The 22,951-nt window shown below is 43.8% G+C and overlaps 1 protein-coding gene across 2 annotated transcripts; it reads right to left on the bottom strand.

Moving 5' to 3' along the window:
* Positions 1-3,854: 3,854 nt before the first annotated feature.
* LOC149874299 (cell surface glycoprotein CD200 receptor 2-like) lies at positions 3,855-22,258 on the bottom strand. Of its 2 annotated transcripts, none has more exons than XM_090031619.1 (7): positions 22,069-22,258; positions 19,171-19,329; positions 17,377-17,688; positions 12,353-12,604; positions 11,853-11,951; positions 8,266-8,312; positions 3,855-4,635 (listed from the first exon to the last, which is right to left on the bottom strand). In XM_090031619.1, exons 2-7 carry the CDS (start codon positions 19,235-19,237, stop codon positions 4,516-4,518), a joined length of 897 nt encoding a protein of 298 aa, XP_089887745.1. In that variant the 5' UTR covers positions 19,238-19,329; positions 22,069-22,258; the 3' UTR covers positions 3,855-4,515. The 2 variants fall into 2 exon arrangements, with proteins under 2 accessions (XP_089887745.1, XP_089887746.1); XM_090031620.1 differs by lacking the exon at positions 22,069-22,258 and adding an exon at positions 20,728-20,836.
* Positions 22,259-22,951: the final 693 nt, after the last annotated feature.

Below are 22,951 nucleotides of genomic sequence, written 5' to 3'. Positions count from 1 at the left end.
TACCACAGAGACTTGCTGGTACAGCTCTTCTGACTGGAACGTCAGTGTTGCAGCCAACACTGTGTTTCAGAAGGACAGGGTTAGGAGAAATGTGATGGCTTCACCTTCTATGACAATTTTTTTATGTGCACACATGCACGTGTGTATATATGCATGTGCACACACACACACACATACACACCACATTCCCTGATTCAGGAGGACAAAGATGTTTGGAATGTATTTGGTAGAAAACTAAAGGTCAGAGAAATACCACTGATATAACGGTGGGGATTCATTATAGACTACTAAGGAAGAAGAGTTGGATGAGGCAGTCCTGAAAGAGGCCACAAAATTTATCCAACACTTATGAGATGGTAATGATGGGAGATTTCAGTTTTCTGGACACCTGCTGGAAGAATAATATGGCCAAACATAAAATGTTGAGAAAATTCCTAAACTTGTGCAATAGACAATTTTTTGCTCCAGAAAGTTGAGGATACAGCTAGGGGATCATCTGTCTTAGATCTTAACATCTAAGGAAGAAGGTGGAGGCTGTAAAGGTGATGGGGAAACCTGGTAGGAAGCAATCATGATATGGTAGGATTCATGAACACAAGATGGGGAAAAGCATAAGACACGGATTTCAAAAAGGAAGATTCAAACTAATTCAAGGAGATAGCAGGCATGGTGCCAAGGGAGGACAAACTGAAGGATAAAGGTGCCCAGGAGGGCTGGAAGCTTCTAATGGCAACAGTATCGGAAGCCCAACAAGAAGGTGTTCTGACATGATGGAAGCACAAGAGGAACAGCACAACATCAATGTGGGTGCACAAGGAGCTTCTATGAGGTCTCAAATGCAAAAGGAAAGCATACAGGCAATGGAAAGATGGACAGGTGAAGAAGAAAGCATACTAGAAAACAGTAGGGAAAGAATCAAGAGGGCAAAAATAAACTTCCTTGCCAGAGGAACGTCAGTTTTTAAAGATAAAAGGAAGAGATTTCATTTATGTGTTGGGCAGAAAAGAAGGACCAAGAAAGCTGTGTGTCTACTTCTTCTTTCATATAGCATCAGATATCAACTTCCAAATCTATGAGCCATTGTCTGACATTATTGCTCAATGTGTGGATTCCATCTACCCTATTTGGGCATTTGTAAAGATTGTGGCTTTCAGGCATCTCTGTGCTGTTCATTGGACTCTGCATTCACACAGGGAGCTGTCTAAGATGTTAATCTGTATATGGACGTTTTGAAGCATCCACATACAGATCTCAGTCTGTTCAGCTCGACTCATCTTTGTCAAAGTCATGTCCAATGGGGGATTCATTTGGTGTTGGTATAAAATACTGTAGGAATAGGTCTGACCTTTCCCAATGGTCAGATTATACCACTGCTGCCCATAGAGGTCCTTACTGACCACAAGAAACTAGGATACCTCCTCTGGGAGGGTCTTAACCTGTGACAGGCCTGCTATTAACAGTCCCTGTTATTTTTCCAGGTTTGATTTTATAATTATTTGTAGACCAGGAATTGCAATAGCAAGGATGACACCCTACCTAGAAAGGAGGACTATACAGATGCTACCTCACAGAATGGATTCAAGACTCTGGACCCCAACAAACTTAATATATGGTACAAAGAAAAGGAATTTACTGGAGCTCTTCCCTCAACGATCTTCCCTCAACCAAGACCCTCTCCTCCATCCTTTCTGGCTATATTTGTACCCAGTTTACTGAATTTAAGGCCTTGACCTGACCATTAAGGTGGGGGGGAGTATTCATGTTCCAGGAGTACCGCGTTGTTTAGAGGTGCTCAAACTTGGCCATGACACCAGTAGTTGGTTACTTTGGGCATGCCAAGGCTAAGAGACTCCTCACCCACAATTTTTGGTGGCCCAGGAAGCACTCAGACATCAACTCCTGTAACACTTTTTTTTACCCCAAGACCTATTGAACCAACTTCTTTGGATCCCTGCCTTCTCCTCTTTGGACTTAAGCTACAAAATCCCTAGACTTCATCACTGAAATTCCCGACTCCCAACACTACTCCTCAATCCTAGTGGTGGTAGGTAGGTAGATAGATTCACTCACCTATTTCATCCCCTGTTGTGATATGTCCACTGCCTGAGAAACAGCCCAGCTATTCCTCAGAAACATATTCTGGCTCCATGGTAAGAGCAGGCAAAATAGGGCTCGCAGGCTGTGTCTGGCCCATCAATTAATTGAATTCAGCTCGCAGCTACCCCTGCAGTGCTGCACATGAGGCTGAGCCCCGCCTGGGACAGCCCGCACCATTCCCTGGCCCACGCCTGCCCTGCACCCACCGATGGCCCTTGCCCCAGCCCTGGCCACCATGCACAGCTTTCTACTATAGCTAACCCTCCTTCTGCTGCAGCAACTGGGTACTGCTCAGCTCCCCCTGCCTCCAGTGGCTCCTCCTCCCCCTTCCCCTGCTTCACCCCTCCAGGCAACAGGTAGCATGGGAAATTGGTGGCAGCCAGGTGACTGGACAGCTGGTGACTGGGAAGGGTAGCTCCTGCCTGCACTGTCAGGAGCCGCACATGGCAGCAGAGATCCCGCCCTTCCCAATGGTGCATGTGTGTGGGTAGGTGTAGGGTTTGTGGAGGTGTGTGTGTGGGCGGGGGGGTTGTGAATGGTGTGGCCCCCCGCCCCTTCTATAATGCACAGCCCCTGCCAACAGAAACAGCAGCAGCAGCAGGCAGCAGACACTCGGAGCACTTATGGGCCATAACAGACAGAGCTCCCCAGAAGTATACGGCTCCAGCTGAGTCCTGGGGGATGCACATGGCAGTAAAAAGCCAGCTTGGCCTACTCACGAAAGCCTTTGAACCAAACCATGTGGGCTCCATGTCACCACATGTAGCTTCCAGCACTCCAGTAGGGAGCCACATGTGGAGGCACAGAGCCAGCCCAACCTGGTCCAGCAGTACATGCTCCTGGTTACAGTGCCAGGAGCCTGGTGTGGCAACATAGAGCCCACCCAGCCTGATGGTGCACAAAATGGGAGCCCCGGGGAGTCATGTATCATCGGGCCATGTGGGGTCTGTGTCACCATGTATGACTTGCCACTGGAGTGCTGGAAGCCCCACATGGAAGCATGGGGTAAGCCCGGCCCAGTCCACTGGTGCATGGCTCCTACCTTTGCACCATATATAAAGTTTGTTGGGGTCCAGAGTCTGTTTGATGGGGTCTGTGAGGTAACAGCCATATATTCCTCCTTTCTAGATAGGGTGCCATACTTGCTATTGCAAATCCCTGCTCAAATTCCTGCTGCAGACCATGAGTACCCCAAGGGCCTATCACCTGCTGCTGCTGCCAGACCCCATACTCCCACAAACACACCACCAGTCCCCCACCACAAACCTACACCCACACAAACCCCACTTCCCCCCACACCGACCCCACTACAGGCCCCACAAGTCCCACATACTCCCTACACACCCCAAACCCACACACACCCACATCCATCTACACATATCCCCACACCCACCTACAAATCCCACCCCCCACAAACCCCCTACGACCCCTACATACCATCACACCCCCACACACACCCTCTCACACACTTTCATAGACCCACCACCCCACACAAACCCCACACCCCAACACACATGCCACACCAGCACTCCCCCACAGACCACCCACAAACCCCACACCCACCCCACAAATCTCACACCTACCCACACACAGTCTGGACACAGTCCCATGCCTACCAACACCCCCCCACAAATCTATCCACAATCCCCTATACCCCTTCACGACACCCCCCAATAAATCCCACATCCACCCAAACACCTCATACTTACACACCCCACACACAATATACAACAGTAAGACTTTATTTTAAGCTGTTATGCAATTACCTCTATAAACAATAAGCACACATGTAAATCAGGACAAAAATACTTTTTGAAATAAAATTAAAATATGTTACAGTAGGTACTTGATTTTTAGTATTTTTTTTTTTTTTATTCCAAGATGGCAAACCCCCCTCCCAAAAGGAGTACTTCCAGGGGCAAAGGGAGGAACTTCCAGTGGCAAAGTTCAGGAGTTAGGGGCAGGAATTCCAGTCCCAGGATGGCAACCAGGGCATGGCAGCTGTCAAGGAGTGGAGCTACCCTTGCGGCACTTGACATATCACCAAAAGTTGCGAAGGAGCCCTCCAGCTGAAATAATTGCCCGCCCCTTATCTAGAGTGATCTGTCTCCTGACATACCTCCCTTTCCCCCACATCATCCCTCCAACATCCATCATCATTGCTTTTGAAATGCCAAAGGATACATTCCTGACTGTTCTGATGGTTAACAACATGAAACTAAAGTAGCAGAAGTAAGGTAGACAAATAGAGCAACTCAAAATCGTCTTCTTGATAAAAAGCTCCTGAAGAAGGCATTTATGTGTTCTACAGTTCATCTGACCCATTTTGTAATAGCTCTGGGATTTGTTAAATATCAGTTTTGATGTGATTAGTAACAGCTTTCATACAAGCCTGTCTCTTTATGCACTGTTATGTACTTAGTGGCTTTTATCCATATTCCACACATGATAATTCTCAGAGATGCCATCTGACCCAATGAAAGAGTAAACTGTGTCAATTTTCTGAGTCCTGGATTGGAGTCTGATATTATCTCCAGTCTGCAATGCAAAAAAACCCCACAAACATTAAATAAATTTCTATAGTAAATCATAAATATAGAGCCTTAAGTGAAAAGCAAAACAGCTGAAATTGGAACTGTGACATATGAGGAGACTTTGAAGTTATACCAACATCACCCTAAAAAGAGATGAGGAAATCATAGTAAAACCGGAGCATTGAGAATAATACAGCAACAGCCTCATAGAATCATAGAATCATAGAAGTATTTTTCTCCCACTCACCCAGGACTGTTCTACTGAACATGGACATATACAGCAGGGTGAGCCTACCATTCATACTTTCCCCTCATACAGTTATTCTCTTTTTGCTTTTCAACACATAACAGTAACCTGCAGAGTAGTACTGTGCAAAATTTCATAGCCAGTTTTGTTTCGACACTGTTTTGACCTGTTTTGAATTTTGACCTGCCAGCTTTCAAGAAGATAGGTGCAGGGGCTTCTGGGTTCTGGGGCCCTGCACCTCTAGCTGCGGACAAGCAAAACTCATGTCATAGGTGCTTTTGCAACTGTGTCTGTCTTGGGGCACCGGGGGGAGGGAGGGGCGGAGGAACTACTGCAGGCCTGGCTGCTAGGCCTTGCTGTGGCCACAAAGCCTGCCAACCGTTAAGGAGACAGGTGCAGGGGGGTTCTGGGGCCCTGCACCCCTAGCTGCTGACAGGCAAAACTTGTGACATGGGTGCTTGTGCAACTGACTGTCTCTGTCTTGGGGCAGAAGCAATTCCCCATTCTGCATTGATTCTTTCCTCTCCTTAGTCTATGGTTTTGTAGGTGTTAATCCTTGCTCCTTAACTCATTATCCTTGCTAGCTACTGTGTATTGAGCTGGTCCCTGAGTGAATCATGATTGATTGAATAACAGTAACTAGCTAGCACAAGTACCCATGTCATGAGTTTTGCCTATCAGGAGCTAGGGATACAGGGCCCCAGAACCCCCCTGCACCCATCTCCTTAAGATCTAGCAGGCTTTGCGGCCACAGCAAGGCCTAGCAGCCAGGCCTGCAGTAGTTCCTCCCCCCGCCCATGCCTAAGATAGACACAGTTGCACAATCACCCATGATGCGAGTTTTGCCTGTCAGCAGCTAGAGGCGCAGGGTCCCAGTACCCAGAAGCCCCTGCACCTATCTCCTTGAAAGCTGGCAGGCATAGTGGCCCTATCAGGGGCTTTCACCCTGCTGTGCCTTAACACACAAACTGTCACCCATGTCATGGGCTTTGCTTGTCCGCAGCTTGATGTACAGTTTCCCTCAAACCCCTGCACCTATCTCCTTGAAACTTGGCAGGCTTTGTGGCCTCCACAGGGGCTAGCATGCCTGAAGCCAGAAATGACAAAGTTATAAGCTGTTTTGTCCTTCCCAGTATGTCCTATGGGCGAAACGTCAAAACAGTTTTGCTGTTTCAACCCTGTTTCAACAGAACAAAACACAACAGCTGTTTCGAATCAAAACAAAATTAAAAATGAAACGCTGTTTATAAAATGTGGGAGCTAACATTATAACAAACAAAATTAACAAGACAATAGAATCCTTCTGCACAGCTTTCTGTTATCAAAATGTTCGGTTTCCAATCTGTCGAAAAAATGTAAACATAGTTTTCTTTCTGAATTGGAATGAAACAAATTCTGAAGTATGAACATTTCTTGCAAAACAGAGATTCTATGTTTCAACTGGGTGTTTGCATAATGAAAAGTTCTCTGAAAAGTCAGATCCTGGGCAGACCAGACTGGGCTCGCAGAAATTGTTGGAAACATCTGAGACTATTTTGTCATGCGTCAGCTCCCTAGCTGCAAAATGGGAGCAAATATACCTCCCGTCCTTACAGAGACAGGTTATGAAGATGCTGTGAAGCATTTGTATTAAAGAGGCAAGTGCTGCAGAAAAGCCCATGAGAAAAAAAAATAAATTACTGTTCTAAGCCCAGTTTGAACAGCATGAAATAAATAAGGCACAGAGGTACAAAGTAAATAATGAGGATAAAACAAATACTGAGTAGTTGTTCATTCTGTTATTCATTCTTGTGTGCTACATGAAGCAGATTTCCTGTAGGAAAACTAGTATGAGATTGTATAATTAGAGAGTGTTTCACAAGGGCTAGGGGCAGACATTACAAATAAACCAGTTTAAGTGATCAGAAAGTGGTTTAAACCTGTAACAGAATAGACAGTCAGTGCACATAAACCAGTCTGAAAATGACTGAAACCAGTTTGAGATAAACCGGGTTAAATGTAGTATCAGACTTAACTGATTTGGGTCAAATCGGGTTATGCAATATCTGTCCCAGACCCTTTCCTGGTTTAACATAAACCAGAGTTTCCCAGCATCCCAGAAGTTTTGAGGCCCTGGACAGGGCTCTGTTCTCTGCTCCCCAGCAGGGCTGGCCCTTCCCCTCTGGTCCCTGGCTGCAGCTCCAGCAGAGACTGCAAGTACAGTGGGGTCTGCCTGGCTTCCTCCTGCCCCCCCTCTTACCTCCACTCCCTGCTCAAGCAGGGATCCCCCCTCCCCTCTGCCTTACACAGACACCTCTCAGCATTTGCTAGAATACTACATACTGGCTATGGTCTGTGCTGGGAGAGACAGGAGAAAGGGAGACAGGACAGTGTCAGCTTAGGCCTAACCAAGAGGTAGTCGGTAATGTCCCTTTGTTCCTTCCTTGGAAAAAGTTGTTGAAAAACAGCTTTAACTAATGAGAGAGGCTTTTGTTTTGTTTGATGGGCTGATGAACGCTAACAACTCTCTGTGTAACTCCCTGCCATGTACCTCAGTGTTCTGTTATCAGCTCCCTGCTGGGTCCCTTCCTGGTTGGGGGAGAAGGGGAAGGGGAAGCAGGGGGAAGGGGATGCCTCCCAAGTCAGAGCACCCTGCCAGGACCCAGCCATACACCCCCTCAGCTCAACACAATGGAAAGGAAGGGAGGGCTGCTGCAGTGTACCCCGGCTTCTAGCCTGAACCACTGCAGACATGTACCTGCATTTCCTCAGTCCAGAGAGGATGTCTGTATGGTTACAAACAAGTTTTGTCTAGCCAGGTTAGACCAACCTGCAAAGATTGAATCAATTTAAACTCAGGCTTGTTGAATGTCTGTCTCTAGCCAAGGTGCACACGCAAGGCAGCCAAATTAGTCTTGCAGACAACCTTGCCTAACTTTTGAGTACTGACTTTACCACCTTAATTGTGTTCTTTTAACACAGGTCTGCATGTTTAATACAAAAGCATCCAGCTATCTCATGTCGCTTGTGGCATGGGTTTAGTTTAATTCAGTCACGCATGTCATAAAAACATCTCTTCTTATGCACAAGGACAAAGCAAAGATTTTCCAAGGAATTGGAATTCTGAACACACTGATTTCCAAGAGCTCAAAAGTTCAATCTTAAAAATGCTTTATTATTTGTATTTATAATTTAAAGTGTTACTAAGCGGGAGAAGCTGCATTACATGTCCTGCTGTCTCTTAAGTGGTTGCTCACTGTTCTTGCAATATACACCAAAAAAACAATTACAGTGACAGAGACTTTCATAAATATTTGGAACACATACATACACATGGGAGCTGTGTGCACCTTTGTTAGTCAAAAGAAGTTAGTTGTGTCATATGATATAAGAACAATTGCCACTTACCTTATTTGCCACTGAGGGAACATGTGCCGATCCTGATAACCGAGAAGCTGGAAGATAGGCAACCAAAGGAACAAAAATTTTTCACAAGACACATACAGCTGCTGCACCTATACTTGTCTTTTACTGTACCTTTCCTATTAGCTAAAGCATTCTCACCTTAACACAGATGAAGTAATTCGGTTGGATTTATCATTATTGTCTAACCTGCTTTATTGCTAGCAGATTTGCCATTGTTGGAATTCCCTTTTGCATAACTAATTTTTCAACAGCTCCAGTAGGTTTAGGGTATGATAGAATTAAGGTTACCTGTCTCAGAAAATCTCACAAGGACTGAAGTGAGCTTTATTAGCAATATTCAGATTTTATGTCATATCAGTTATTAAGTAAGAACCTGCTTGTCTAACTTGCTGATTTCTGTGGACATTGCATGAGGCATTAAAAACTATTAGAATGAGTTTCAATAGAAAGTATAAACATTTGTAGGTTCAAGTGACTGGGTACTGTAACCTTAAACATTAAGGGTGTGTACAGAAGTTGGTTTGGGGTTTTTTTTGCTATTTAAAGCACTTTGTTGCCATGACTTAACAGAACTGCATAGCTATACAGCACTTTAAATTAGCTATCAGGTATTAAATTTGAGGCACAGTATTTTACAGCATTTTAGCAACCTACAGCACTTTAAATAACTTCTGTACACTGGTCAAATTTCGGATGAATGGAGAAACCCCAGGAGACTGCAGAGTACCCCCTGCCTTCTAGCCTGGAAAGTAGAGAGAGGCTCAGAGGCTCTCCACCCCACCCCCAAACACTGCCTTCTGTCAAGTTTAAGAGTGTTGTAACTTTATAGTGCTATAAAAATTTCCCTAAATTACAGCTTGGTAAAACATTAACAGAGCACTTCTGTACACTGCCTAAAGTCCTCCCACTATGTGCTGCAATGAATCTTGACTATGGCACTGTTTAAATGTATGAGCAATAAACCCTGCAATCTGTAATGATTATCAATAAACCCCTTCATAATGGCTGTATCAATCCAGAAAACAAGCCTAAGAACTGTTCTTTGGAACACCCCATAGGTGAGAATACCTATGGGAGTCAGTCATTATAATTTGAAACTAAGCTTGGACTCCCAAAAAGGGTTTTTTCTTTCAAAATATTTGTGTCTGGGTAAAAGTTTCTAATTTAACTAGAAATGGCAGGTTCTCATCAAATTCCCAGTGCTAGAGAAAATCATTATTGGAATCTGGATAACATGGGGATGGTAGAAAGAAGAGAAATAGGTGCTAAGCCAAACAACACAATCAGAACTGGAAACAAGTAATGAAACATACTCAGTTTGGCCCTACTCTGCTAAATGGAGCTGAACTGTGACCAGCACATACTGGACACAGTAGAACCCCTGAAAGTCTCTCAGACTGTGACCCTGAGATTTACTAGATATCAGAGAATATCACTGATTGTGTAGACTATGCAGACAGTCAGTTACAGCACTGAGAAGCTTTCTCCCTCCAACATGGACTACAGGCACATTCAGCTACCCAGAAAATCAGTAAGCCTCACGTAATGAAATGTGTTCCTACACCAGAGTCAGACACTATTTTCAATAAAAGTTTGTAGAATAAATATAGAAAAAGCAGAAGTGTCAGTGTAGAGATGGAAAGGGCTAAACAGAGAAGCATCCCCAGGCATGGGCAGATCTCGGATTTTGAAAAGGGAGGTACAGAGTTTGTAGCACATCATCACATAACACAACACATTTTTTTTCCAGTTAAAGAAAAACTAGATGCTTTAATAATATTAGCAAGTACTAAACGACTGTGCAGTACCCGCCAGTACTGCACAGTCTTGGCAGCGCGTGGGTTATTTCGACCCTACTGCCCAGTAACAAGGAGTTATTGTGCAGTAGCTTGTTGCTACTGTGCAGTGGCAGTGGCATCACGGTTAGTGACCACTGATGTTACATCACCATAGCTTACCACTACAGCGATGTAGCATCTCATGAAGATGTGCCCACTGTGTCAAAAGTCCTATAGTCATTATAGTTAAATGTACATAGATTCATAGATGCTAGGGTTGGAAGGGACCTCAACAGATCACTGAGTCCAACCCCTTGCCCTGGCCAGGAAAGACTGCTGGGGTCAGATGACCCCAGCCAGATGCCTATCCAGCCTTAAAGACCGCCCAAGGTAGGGGAGAGCACCACCTCCCTTGGAAGCCCATTCCAAATTTTGGCCACCCTTACTGTGAAGTTTTTCCTGATCTAGCATAAATCTGCTCTCTGTCAGTTTGTGATCATCGTTCCTTGTTACCCCAAGAGGCGCCCTGGTGAACAGAGCATCTTCGATCCCTTGCTGCATCCCCCTAATGAATTTGTAGATAGCCATAAGATCACCTCTTAGCCTTGTCTTGTGGAGGCTGAAGAGGTTCAAGTCCCTCAGTCTGTCCACATAGGACTTGTCCTGTAAGCCCCTGACCATATGAGTGGCCCTCCTCTGGACCCTCTCGAGTCTATCAACATCCTTCTTGAAGTATGGCGCTCAAAACTGGATGCAGTACTCCAACTGTGGTCTAACCAATGCCACATAGAGGGGAAGTATCACCTCTTTAGTTGTATTTGTCATACATCTCTTAGTCAGATTCATAAAACAAAATTTAGCCTTCTTGAGTCTCTTAACAGTGCTTCCAATACTTCACTATCAGTCATTTATACACTTGAGTAATTATTATCACACATGAGTTAAGGATTTTAGCTAGACTTTACAAACAGTCTTCAGAGCTATGAAATAAAATAGAGACATTACCAGGAATGGTTAACAGACATAAAAATTGCAAAAGAAAAGATAGTTGGAATAGTGGAATATCAGGACCATTAAAAAAGAAAGTCATTAACACCTATGAAGTGCAGAGAGATTAGTAGGAATCAGGGAACGGGAATGAACCATAAAGTCAATTGACTCCGTTAGCACTGCCTGACTAGAAATGTTGCTACCCCTCCCAGGCAGTTGGTTTTAAAGTTTGGGCAGAGCAGGAATCAAAGCAGCGGGGGAGGGGAGGGTGCAACTACACCCCCACTGGATCTACTCCTGGCTCCATGCACCTCCTATGGGGCTGGGAAGTGGGTAGGTGAAAAAATAGGTGATGCAGATGGTAGATGGCCATGCCACTGCTATCCTGTGTGCCACCACTGTCCAGGATGTGAAAATCCCGTTACACCACTGAGATATATCCAATAGGGTTCCATTAAATTATTCTAAAAAGCATATGTGATGTATGAAAGAATTTCTGTTACCATGATTTTTGACCACATATGGTGTATGCAATGATGCATAATGAGGCCAGCATTATAGAATTTTTGGTCTGGTTTAAAAATGTCATGGAAAGCAGATTCTCCATTTCCTCAAGAGTTTTCTGTAAGGTTAAAACATAGGGTTTTGCACAGTAATTGGGACCCTGGTTTCTCCCTCAACCCCAATCCAACCAGTTTTGTGAGTGGTGGGATAAATTTCTGTGTGTCCATCTTTAGTCAGGGATGGGATGGAACCATTTTCATCTTGAAATAAGCAGTGACTAAAATCCAAGTGACTTACCTTGGTATTTTAAAGCCCGGCAAAGAATCATACCACCAAGAACACCAACAGCAACACAGGAAAAGGCAACTATCAAGACACACTGGAATATGGGGGATGCTGCAGAAATAAAGGAACAGGGATACAGAACTTGGAGAAAACTTGGAGCTTATACAACTGGTGAAGATAACAACCCAAGTCAAGGAGGAGGATGTTCTGCCTCTATTCTTAAGTGTTATGAAGTCTAGTTGAACAGACTAGATTCTATCAAACAAAGGAAATCTGTTTCTCCCACATACACACCCTACTTGCTGGGTCATTCTATATAAAGGACAGAAAATAAATAAGTTAACTATCATTCAAATATAGCTCCTTAGACAGTGCTTTGCCCCATAAACCTTTTCTGCTGCATGGAAATGTTGTTTGGTACCACCTAATCATTTGCTTGGCGCTCATTTGAATTGATAGGTAGAGAGTTATCTGGACCAGCCTGATACAAAGATTTAAAAACTGGTACTCACTTGGTGACAGATCAATGGACAAAGTCCTATTTGTGGTTGGGTGGGTAATTAAGCAACGCTTGTTAATGGCAGTGCTGTTGATCCAGTACATTCTGCTGACTGTAGTCACTGTTCCATTGAGGTGATGAACTTTATTCTCAATGCTGTGACCATTCTTAGGGACCCATGAAACGTGTGCAGCTGGCTTCCCTGCAGATGCCCGACATAGAGCAATCCCACCGCTCCCATAAGTTAAAGTCACTTCTGGAGGGACTGCAGGAAAGGAGGGAAATTGAGTCATTTTATTGAAATTGGGAGGAAAAAATACTAGAGCCAAGGTTTTCCAAAATGACCAGTGATTTGGGGTTTCAGTAGAAGAAGGGCTGAATTGAAATCACTCTCTCTCTCTAGTGTACAGTGGTGGCCTAGGAACAACTGGGAGATTCAGAGCGGAACACAGTAGCCCGGGGTGGATTCAAGATCTGGCGAAGGATGGAGTGCATTCCTTCTGGATCCACCCCTGGAGGAGCTTGGTACTTCTGTTTGGGGTTTCAAACTTAAGACATTTTAAAGGGTTGGAACTTCAGGAAGTTCTGGGCAATCCTCCTCTGAAAATAAATCAATACATCTCAAAGAGGCTGATGTTGTACCGCCAAAGTTACTGGTCACTTTTGAAGGTTCTGTTTTTTGGAAAGAAATAACAACAAAAACCAGCCAATCATAAAGGCAAAGAAGGAAACGAATTACACCAACAGGCATAACTCTAGCAAAACACATACTAAATGAAGACCACCTAGCACAGTGAAATTACACCTGGAATTTTTATGGAGAAATAAGTTTAAAGCATTAAAAGTTGACAATATGTATGGAAAAGAGGGAGGCAGGGGGTTGGTGAGGAATTCTATGAAGTAACCAGTATTAAGTATTCTGCACTCCATAAAACCACAAGGACTCTAACATACATTTGTGTATGCTCCCACATACACTTGTTCCCTGGTTCAGGAGGAAGAAGATGGCAAAGCAGAATTCCCACCAATATAATGGTGTGGATTTAGTATAGGCTGCCAAATCAGGAAGAGGAGGTAGAGATAGAGCATGTGACAAATCTATCCAAAAGCTGATAGTATGGTACTGATAGGAGATTTCAGTTTTCCAGACAACAGCTGAAAGAACAATGAAGCCAAAAATAAAATGTCAAGCCAGTTCCTAACTTGTGTGGAGGATAACTTTCTGCTCCAGAAAGTGGAGGATACAGCTAGGGGGTCATCTATCTTGGATTCTGTACTGACCAACAGGGAAGAATTGGTGGAGGATGAGAAGGTAATGGGGAAATTTGGGAGGAAGAGATCATGATACAATAGAATTCCAGATCCTAAGGCAGGAAAAGCTTGAGGTCAGGTAAATTAAGATGCTAGATTTAAAAAAGATGGATTTCATTGGTCTCAAGTTCTTAATAGGTATGGTGTCATGGGAAGATAGATTGAAGGATAAAGGCACCCAGTGGGCTGGGAGCTTCTGAGGGGCACAGTATTGGAAGCCCAACAAGAAACTGTCTCAACACAATGAAAGCACAAGAAGAATGGCAAGAGACCTATATGGCTCCATGATGAGCTTCTAAAATGACTCAAATGCAAAAGGAAACCATACAGGCTATGGAAGAATTGGGCAGATCACCAAGAAGCATACCAGGAAATAGCAAGAACCTGCAGAGACAAAATCAGGAAGGAAAACATAAAAAACAAGCTGTACCTGGCAAAGGATGTTAAGGAAAACCAGAAGAGGTTCTATAAGTATGTTGGCTACACAAGAAGGACCAAGAAAGCTGTGGGTCCTCTGTTAACAAGCCAGGAAGATCTCCTAACCAAAGATACTAAGAAGGCAGAGCTACTCAACATCTACTTTACCTCAGTCTTCACAAAATAATTAAGCTTCCACACACCTAATAGGGATTATCTGGATAATGAAGGGGGCAAGCTGATGAAGGAAATAACAAAAAGAGATGATCAGAGAGCTTTTGTTTGGTCTGAATGAATTTAGGTCAGCAAGCCCAGACGAGCTTCATCCCAGGGTCCTAAAGGAACTGGCAGAGGAGATCTCAGAGCCTTTGGCAGTGATCTTCATGAAGTTGTGGGAGGTACCAGAGAACTGGAAAAGGGCCAAATGTAGTGACCCTCTTTAAAAAAGGCAAAGAGGACCTGGGAAACTACAGACTGTTTAGCCCAGGGGTGCTCAACCATGTTCCTCGGTGGGCCACGTAGGCAGTGTCCGGTCCACCTGTGAGCCAGATGGTGGTCTCCAATCCAGAGCCCAGGCCTGGCACAGGAGCCACCATCTGGCCATGGGGTGTGCCAATGCTACTGCTGAGAGCCAAGCTGGAGGTTCCTGGCTAGAGGGTCTTGCCCTTCCACTTAAGGTCAGACCAATTGGCATATTTGGGATCAGGATGTAATTTTACTCCATGGGCATATTGGTATGAACTGTGGGGGGTTTTGCCTTCATCTACAGTAGGGATGGAGAAGTAGAGAGGGGTTGTGGCCCTCTCCCTGGGTTGTCTCGAGTATATATTGACAACACTGCAGAGAAGCAAAACATTGGCTGCTCTGGTTCCTCTGCCTTACCTGTGGCAGGTTAGGGTGTTATGTTTGTGTTGTGTCAAGTTGATGGTAGGCTTATGTAGGGTTTAGATTATGGTTTTTATGGGATGGTTTAGATAGGCGTGATCCTACCTCAGGCAGAGGACTGGACTAGACGACCTGTGGAGGTCCCTTCCAGCCCTACGTAGCTATGATTCTAACCAGGGAGAGACAAGAGATAGACAATAGCGTTTATCTGAAAGACAAGTCCTCATGAAAGAGTCAGGTGACATTAATTATGATGGTGATTGTAGAATAACTAAATTAAATTTTCCCTTTTCTGTACCTTATTGAAACCTGGCAAAGTGGCAAGCCTTTCCAACATCACTATAACTGAATTAGTTCATGTGAGAGGGGAGGTAGAAGACCCCCTCCCAACATGTCCCGGGACCCTGCCCAACAAGCACCAGTACTCATGGCAGGGACCGCAAGGAGTGGCAGCTGCAGGAAAATGCCGACGCAGGCTCAGCAGTTCTGCAGCTGCCTGAGCCTGCAGATCAGCAAGCCCCAGGGGTGGGGCCTGAAGGAAGCGCGGGCTGATCAAAAGGCAGCTGGGGAGAGACCCAGCTGCCCAGGCAGAGAGAAACAGGATGCTGGCGGGGAGAGACGGATGGCGGAGCCGGGTAGGGAGCAGTGAAGTGGAGCACAGGGCGAGAAGCCCCAGCATCAGCCAGGGAAACCCGGCGGCAAAAACTATGGGTTCAGGCTCAGGGAGCTGAAGTTTGCTGAAGGGTCACAGCAGGGAGATCGTCCCCACAATCATGGGCAAAGACCAGGCCGCTCCGGAGAGTTCATGTACTGTGGTAGAGAAGGGCGGTGAATGATAGCAAAACCCTGTAGGCAGCCTGGTGAAGCGGGAGGAGCAGGCAGCAACTGGCCCAGAGCTCGGCGAGGAAGGGGCAAGTTCCACCAGGTGGTGGGATCAAGGAGTGATTAACTCTTAGTCTGCTGGTTCCTGGAAAGAGTACCCGGAGAGACGGACAAAATTCCTTCTCCCGTCCCAGGGAGGCAGAGCGGTCCTGGGGGCCAGAGTCCCAGGCACTCCATTGGCAGATGCCGAATATCTTCTCTTTTAGTTAAGAATCTTCTAAGTTATCATTACCCCCAGGCTGGGGCATGTTTAGTTACCCAAAGGTTGGTCCGAAGACTAGGGATCAGTTCGGGAGAGATTGATGGCCAAACAGATCCGATCCCAATCAAGACGGGCCACACAGGTGAGAAGAGATCATCCCAGGGAAGATTACAGAGAGCACAGTCCTCCCAGGCTGTGGATGTGGTAAGGATGGGGTAAAGGGGAGGTCTGGAGCCCCACAAAGAAAGACCATGGTCAAGACCCCTCTTGCACCACCGACAGGGAACTGCCTTCCCATCAATCAACACTGAAGTCGTGGCAGGCGAGTAGAGGCAGTGCTTGGAACCATCTAGGTAGACCCAGGGTGCGGTCTCATTCTGACGTCACTAGGGAGGAAGACACTGACCAGAAAGAAGCCAAAGCCTTACAGCACCTACTAGTGACAGTCCAACTGCAACACAGTGTTCTTCCAGACCAGAACGTTTCTAAAAATTTAAGGTAAAATCTGCAGTTTCTGTTAACAATGTTTTTACTTTTGGGTAAGTTAATGATCTTTTGTCCCCTCCTAGGCTGAAAATGAGTGTGCTCCAAGCTTCTTTTGGTGAACTGGCCTCATTAATTCGTCCTCATACCTTTTTTAAGTTGAAAGAAATATTCATCAGCCAAGTCCTGAAGCTCTTACATGCAAACAGCATACATGGATATCACTGCCTTAGCTACCTAAGATAGATACACATTTAAGATCACCCAGTTCCATTTTTCACAGGCCAATGGTGTATTCTAATGTTCATGTAAACTTTTGAACAAGTCTTGTGTGCAACAACTTTCATCGCATGTAACTGAGACTGTTACTATAGCATGCTGCTTTTGATAATGTTCAAAATCCTTCCCCCCGTGCCCACTTATCTCTGTTGTAAAAACAACAAAGCATTTAGTCCCCATACATCTACACTACTCTTTATGGGTGACTGGTGCTTCCCGAGTCTGGGGGGATGAGGGAGGGAAGATCCCCCCAGCAGCCAATCGCCGAGCTAGCAATGAAACTGGAAGTGCACTTCTGCCAACACTTTTGGTTTCACGTCTGGCGCTTCCAGGGGCGCACGGCCTACACGTTGCCAGTACTGCTCTTTATCCCTATTACCCTTCTCTGTAAACAGCCAGTCAGCCTGTCGTTAGTGAAGAGAGCAAACCTTAGGAAATAAACGCTGAACTTTCTTGCTGAAGAGTTTTTTCTAACCCTCACTTCCTAGCATTAGCATGCACAGAATAGGGAATTTGCCTGTCAAAGCAAAATCAAGTTAATTTTACCTCAAAAATAAAGAGCATAAAATGGTTCTTACCTAACACGGTCAGAGCATAGGTATTATAAAAACTCCCATCACTATTTACAACTTCACACATGTAAGTTCCTTCATCGGCAAGCTTTACAGGGTGAATCTGAAGGGAAGGGTCATAATCAGGTCTAGATTCCCATGTCATCCTCTCGCTGCAGTTTATACTTTTTGTCTCATTGGTATCAGCTCTGTAAGCCAATAAGCATCCCATTCCATTCTTTGTACTTTTATTCCATACTGTCAAAATCATTGGTGCCACTGATATGTAAGGGCATCTCAGCACAGCCTTAGTACCAGTCACTGCAAACATGTTGCTCACTACACGGAAAGAAGCAGTGAAGTAATAATGTCATTTCCACTCAATTTTAGCTTAGGAAGTTCTTAGTTTCATTATGATTTAGCATCCCCTTCCCTGCACTGCACTGAAACCTCTCACAGTGTCAATCCTCACACCTATGTCTGCGTATTTATACCGTATGATCTAAAATTGGTTGATAGCTACAGATGTGTGAGAGAGACTTCACTGATCTCATTGATCCTGCATTCTGTGGAAGCCCCTTGCTATGTTTGTATTTGGACTGCGTCTCAGTCACCACTGGAGAACACTACCAAACTGGAGCCTGGCCCCTCTCCCTTTACCACCTGCTTGCTGCTCAAGGATTTCTGGCTGTCCTGTGCCTCACGGTCCATAATGCTACATAAAAGAAGTGCTCAGTTTCCATAGCTGGTCTACTGCATGCCCATCCATCAAGAGCTGGCAATGCAGGGGGGACAATGACATACGCCGCTTTCTAGTGATACAAAATAGCTAGAAATCACACCATTATGTTCCCAAAAAAATACCATCCAGCAGCTTTAGCCAGGGACTTCTGGTTACCTTGTTACAGGCTTTGGAGAAGTGGGGGGGGTGGGGATAGAATCACTTAAAAGGAGGAAACTCCTCTGAGGGCGAGACAGGAAAATACCACTTAGTCGGTCAATGTGGTTAGCATGTAGTTAAAACTATACATGCCACCATGTCTCTGTAACAAGGTTTAAAGCCCGTGATTCCCCAGTGTATTTGGGGCAATTGTGGGACAAAACATAGGACATGTATCCCAGAAATCTTAATTCTGGAAGTTTGCAGTAAACTGTACTGGAGATGGAGCCTGCAGATGGAGCCTGCATGCACTGTGCACTGCATGCCTGTCCAGCAGCACCTTCCTGTGGCAGGTCAGGGTGAGGACAGCTTATTTTGTAATTCTACTGCACATCACTCTGGCTTTCCCATCTCTAACTGTGTGTGATGTTTCCTACTTGTATCAATAAAGCCTCTTCAGTTGCTTGCACTGTGGTTTTGCATTAACTAGTAGCTTTTCTATCAACATTGGCCAGTTTCAGCTTTAACTCCCGTGGTATCTGGAAGCGCTCCCAGTGGCGTACAATGACAGACAAGCCACCCATGAGATAAGAAATAACAACAGACTCCCTAACTGACACCCTGAAGCTTTAAAAACTCCACTCCTACTTCCCTGCCTATTAGTACAGCAAACCCTCTCTACACCATCCCAACCAAGCTTCTCAACCCCGTTCACATCTAGGTATACAAAACCTGCTCCCCCCACCCCTTCCCCACTCCCTCTGCCCACTGCCTCCCACCACCCTGTTTCACACCCAGAGAAAATCCTTCTGCTTTCCTCTGGTGTCCTTCAAATCTCATATAATGGAAATGCAGAATACATCGTAAAAAAAAAGCTGGTAGGGACTGAAATGCCTTGAGGCGTACAACATTGCATTCACTTTATGATCTTTCCCACCTACCTGACCCTTGAACCTGGCCAATTAGGAAATATAAGAAGTGAGTCAGAACTAGCCACATTTGGACCATCTCTCCTCAGGGGAGAGCGTAAACAACCGCAAGTAAAAGCACTGGAAATATCTTGGAATCACAGATCAGTGTGCAAGTCCACCCAGAATGTCCTGTTTCAAGAGAACAGAAACAAAATATGAATAAAAACAACTGTTTTCCTTGAATACAAGTATTCAATAAAAGGCTTCTTGTCAGTTCATCTTAGACACTTTTACTGACCCCTGCAACCAGGTTCAAAACGAAAGATGGCATCCAGTACTGACAATGAGCTCATGACAATGGAGGAAGCTGCTGTTTTACAACCAGAATGCCAAAAGGTGTAAGTGAGGTACCTATAGCCCATGCTGCAGTAGATTTACTGCACCAGTACCCAAAACAGATAGAGTAATGCTATTTCAGATGCATCTACACCTTCAACTGAAACAGATAACCAAATAAATCAAGTAGGGGTAAAGTGCTTTGTTAGAAAGAACCTGGATGCTTTATATCACATTTTGAAAATTAAGGCAATAATATGAATAAGAATATTCAGGATCTAATCTTTCACTGATAGATAGAAATGTGAGTCTATGTAGCCATTATCTTATCCTTATTTTTTAATTTTTAAAGGTAAAGCCATTTCTATCACAAAACAGAAAAGACGGCATTCTACTTGCAAAAGAGCACAACCATTTTTTTAAAGGAAGCCTTACTTATTTCCCATGATTTGGGGAGAAAAGAAAATAATGATGCATTTAGTAACACAGGGTATCACACCTGATAATCCAAAACAAAAAAATCAGTGATTTGTAATAGGTCACTTTTCGCAAATTATCAGCTGCAGATAGATAACCATTGATTAATGTTAAAAGGATGTTTTCACTTCAATCCACTGCTTTCAAGTCTTCAAAATGTCATTAAAATTACCTATAATAGAAGTTACATCATAGGTTTACATATGTTCCCAGCCCAGATATTTGGGTTGAGACATGTAGGTCTTTCTTTTTGAACTGCAAACTTGTCACGTTACTGAGTGAAAGACATGCAGTTTGCAGTCCTGCCTAACATCCTATTATCAGCCTCCTGATCCTACTACAACCACATAGAGTCACGTCATGACCCAAGGGGATGCAGAAAGACACACCACTGTATCTGTAGTCAATTGCTGGATCCAGGTTTTAACTTTCCAGCTCATCACATTGCACGCTGTGGCTTAGTTTGCATTTGTGCAGCTCTGCAGTGCTGTTCTGATAGAGATTTCCTGGTGTTGTCGTAAAAAATGAATAATAATAATAAAACCTACCAGTGGCTGGATACATTTACTCCAAAAGCAGACCCTTCATTTTGAGATAAAACTGAGAATGACTAAGAGCACACTGGGCAGTCTGGTGTACTTAAATCCTAGAATCAAGCACTGAAGTACAAGCATTTGAAGAATTGTAAATGACTTCATTAGAGGTTAAAATGAGAAGAAGGAAAAGGCGACTAAGCACTATAAAAGTGATGATCCTGCAGCAATTCCAACTCACCTGTAATCTCCTCTATCAGTTCATGACAGCTAAAATAATCTTCTTTCTCTGAGCTGGTTCATGTCTGTGTTGGCAGGTGAGAGGTAGAAGCAGAAGATTCAGCTCAGACAAGAGTTAATGACAAACACAAGGGACAGAAAATAGGAAGCAGAACAATAGCCAAGATACAAGAGCCAGACAGCCACTGGTGGGGGCGAGACGCAGTAAGGTTACAGACACAGAAGTGAAAGCAAATGATATTTTTGCTAAATAAGCTGGAGTAAGTTTGGGAAATTTAATGCTCGCTAAACACACTGATGATGTTTAACACATGTAACTGGTCTGTAGCCACAACTCTCACTGCCTCTTCAATTTTTTTTCTATGATTTTTTGGGTCTTTTTGGTCTCTCCTGCATAAAGGACAAAATGCCATTCTCACGTTTAAGCAGGGACTCAATCAAGACAGCTCACAGCAGCTGAGCAGCATACTTTGTTTAGAAACTTTCATCCTCTGCTGCAGTTTGAGCTTGGAAAAGTCACACCATTTTCCCATATCACTTCTGCCATCTGCCCTCTGCCTTTCAGACTCCTCATAGATCTATCTTTCCTGTAACTCATCTCACTTTTCATCATACCATAGCTCAGCACTGCATATCTTGTTGGTCCTTGGTTTCTTCTTTCATTTTCTCTACCTCACATCTTCAGCCCTGCTGTCTGATCTGCCTGACTCAACACCCTTCTTTCTGTAAAGCAAACTTCAGAGCTTGCCACTGACTAGAAACTAGAATTTCAATCATATCTTAACATGCATTTCTATCCCCACTTCTGATCAAAATTACCCTCAAATACCAGTGTCATAGGGTATTTAATTTTTAAGTATCAAAATAAAGAATTCTGACCCTTGTAAATAAATCAAAATGTTTTCACCCTTTGAAACAGCAGGTTGATCTGAAGCAAAATGTTTTATAATTAAATGTTTATTTTGACCAAACTCTTTAATTCAGGAATGTCTACTCAACATGGAAACTGTAATTTCAAAGTGATACTTCCCCTTAAGCTGACATCATTAAGCTAAAATGACATTTTGAAATGAAACATTTTGGTTGAAATTGATGCCAGCATCAACATGTCTATTTTGAAAGTTTGGCAAAAAAAAATAAATCCGCATTTTCCAAGAAAGAAATTCTTTGCTGGAAATTTTTTTTCAACTCTTAATTATTGCTCTCATCCTTCAAATCCTCCCTCAAAACTAACTTCTTTCCTCACTTGCCGTTACTAACTTTGTCTGTTTAGTTTCTTACTCCTCTTCAATCTTCATTTCAAAATGGTCAAAAATTATGATTCCATACCAATACAACTCACATTATCTTTTACTGCTTGAATGTCTTTTTCTGACTCCTTTTTTGTTCAGGTGTATGTCCTAGGGATATCTGATTTACAGCCTGATCCTGTGCTCATAACCACTGTAGGAGTAACTCTATACGTTGGTGTAAATCATTGGAAGATCGATGCCAGACTGTAATTCTTCACAGCAGGAAACACATTTTTTAGTATTTAACACCTGGTGATAAATACAGAAAACTTTGTCACTATTACTACCACATTATTAGTACTGCATCATATGTGCATGAAACAACACAAACTTGTTGCAACAAACTTTTCTTCTAGTTTAATCTAATTGTACCCTGGAAATACTTAGAAGTACATATAAATGTACATCTGTTGGTTAACGCAAACTGACCCAACAACTAATACGTTTTTTTATTTCAGTCAACTTTTAATTGAAAAACATAACTCCTAAACAGAAGGTCAAAACATTTTTCTCCATAAACGTTCAAACAAAATGAATTAAGAATTTGAAACATTTCCTCCAGACTGTTTGGTTAAACACTTCACACCGAAGTCAACACAATTTTGCAAATTCCATTAGTTCCTCTGAAACCTGTGTGTAAAACACATCCAGGGGGTTGAACAGAGCTGAAGAAAACTCACTTAAAAGAATGAAACTAAGATTTGGACCTCAGTTTCATATTATTCACTCTGTTCTGCTAAAATGCTTCTACTTAGAGTTTGGCTACAACTGTGGAAGAAAGTCTTTGTAATGACATGCTCTGTTCTTTCCATTGGCACTTTTACTCCAGTAAGAGAATGCCTCTGATAACATTAATAAATGTTATTGCTGATGAAAGATACCTGATTGTCAATTCTGAAACAGTCCACTTTCTACAGGAGACTTGCTGGATGG

The sequence above is a fragment of the Crocodylus siamensis genome, chromosome 1 (assembly GCF_052110815.1).
Source record: "Crocodylus siamensis isolate JL-2025a chromosome 1, ASM5211081v1, whole genome shotgun sequence".
NCBI classification, from domain to species: Eukaryota; Metazoa; Chordata; order Crocodylia; family Crocodylidae; genus Crocodylus; species Crocodylus siamensis.
The sequence above is the reverse complement of the archived record's forward strand: the minus strand, read 5'-3'. Positions and strand labels throughout refer to the sequence as shown.

What these genes read in the sequence shown, in the direction of transcription:
- LOC149874299 (XM_090031619.1), bottom strand. Translation starts at nt 19,237, where the DNA reads ATGGTCCAAATGTGGCTAGTTCTGACTCACTTCTTATATTTCCTAATT. An exon ending in TGGCCAGGTTCAAGGGTCAG is followed by an intron (nt 17,689 to 19,170) that starts GTAGGTGGGAAA and finishes CTTTCCGTGTAG; the next exon opens with TGAGCAACATGTTTGCAGTG. An exon ending in GTCCATTGATCTGTCACCAA is followed by an intron (nt 11,952 to 12,352) that starts GTGAGTACCAGT and finishes TTATTTCTGCAG; the next exon opens with CATCCCCCATATTCCAGTGT.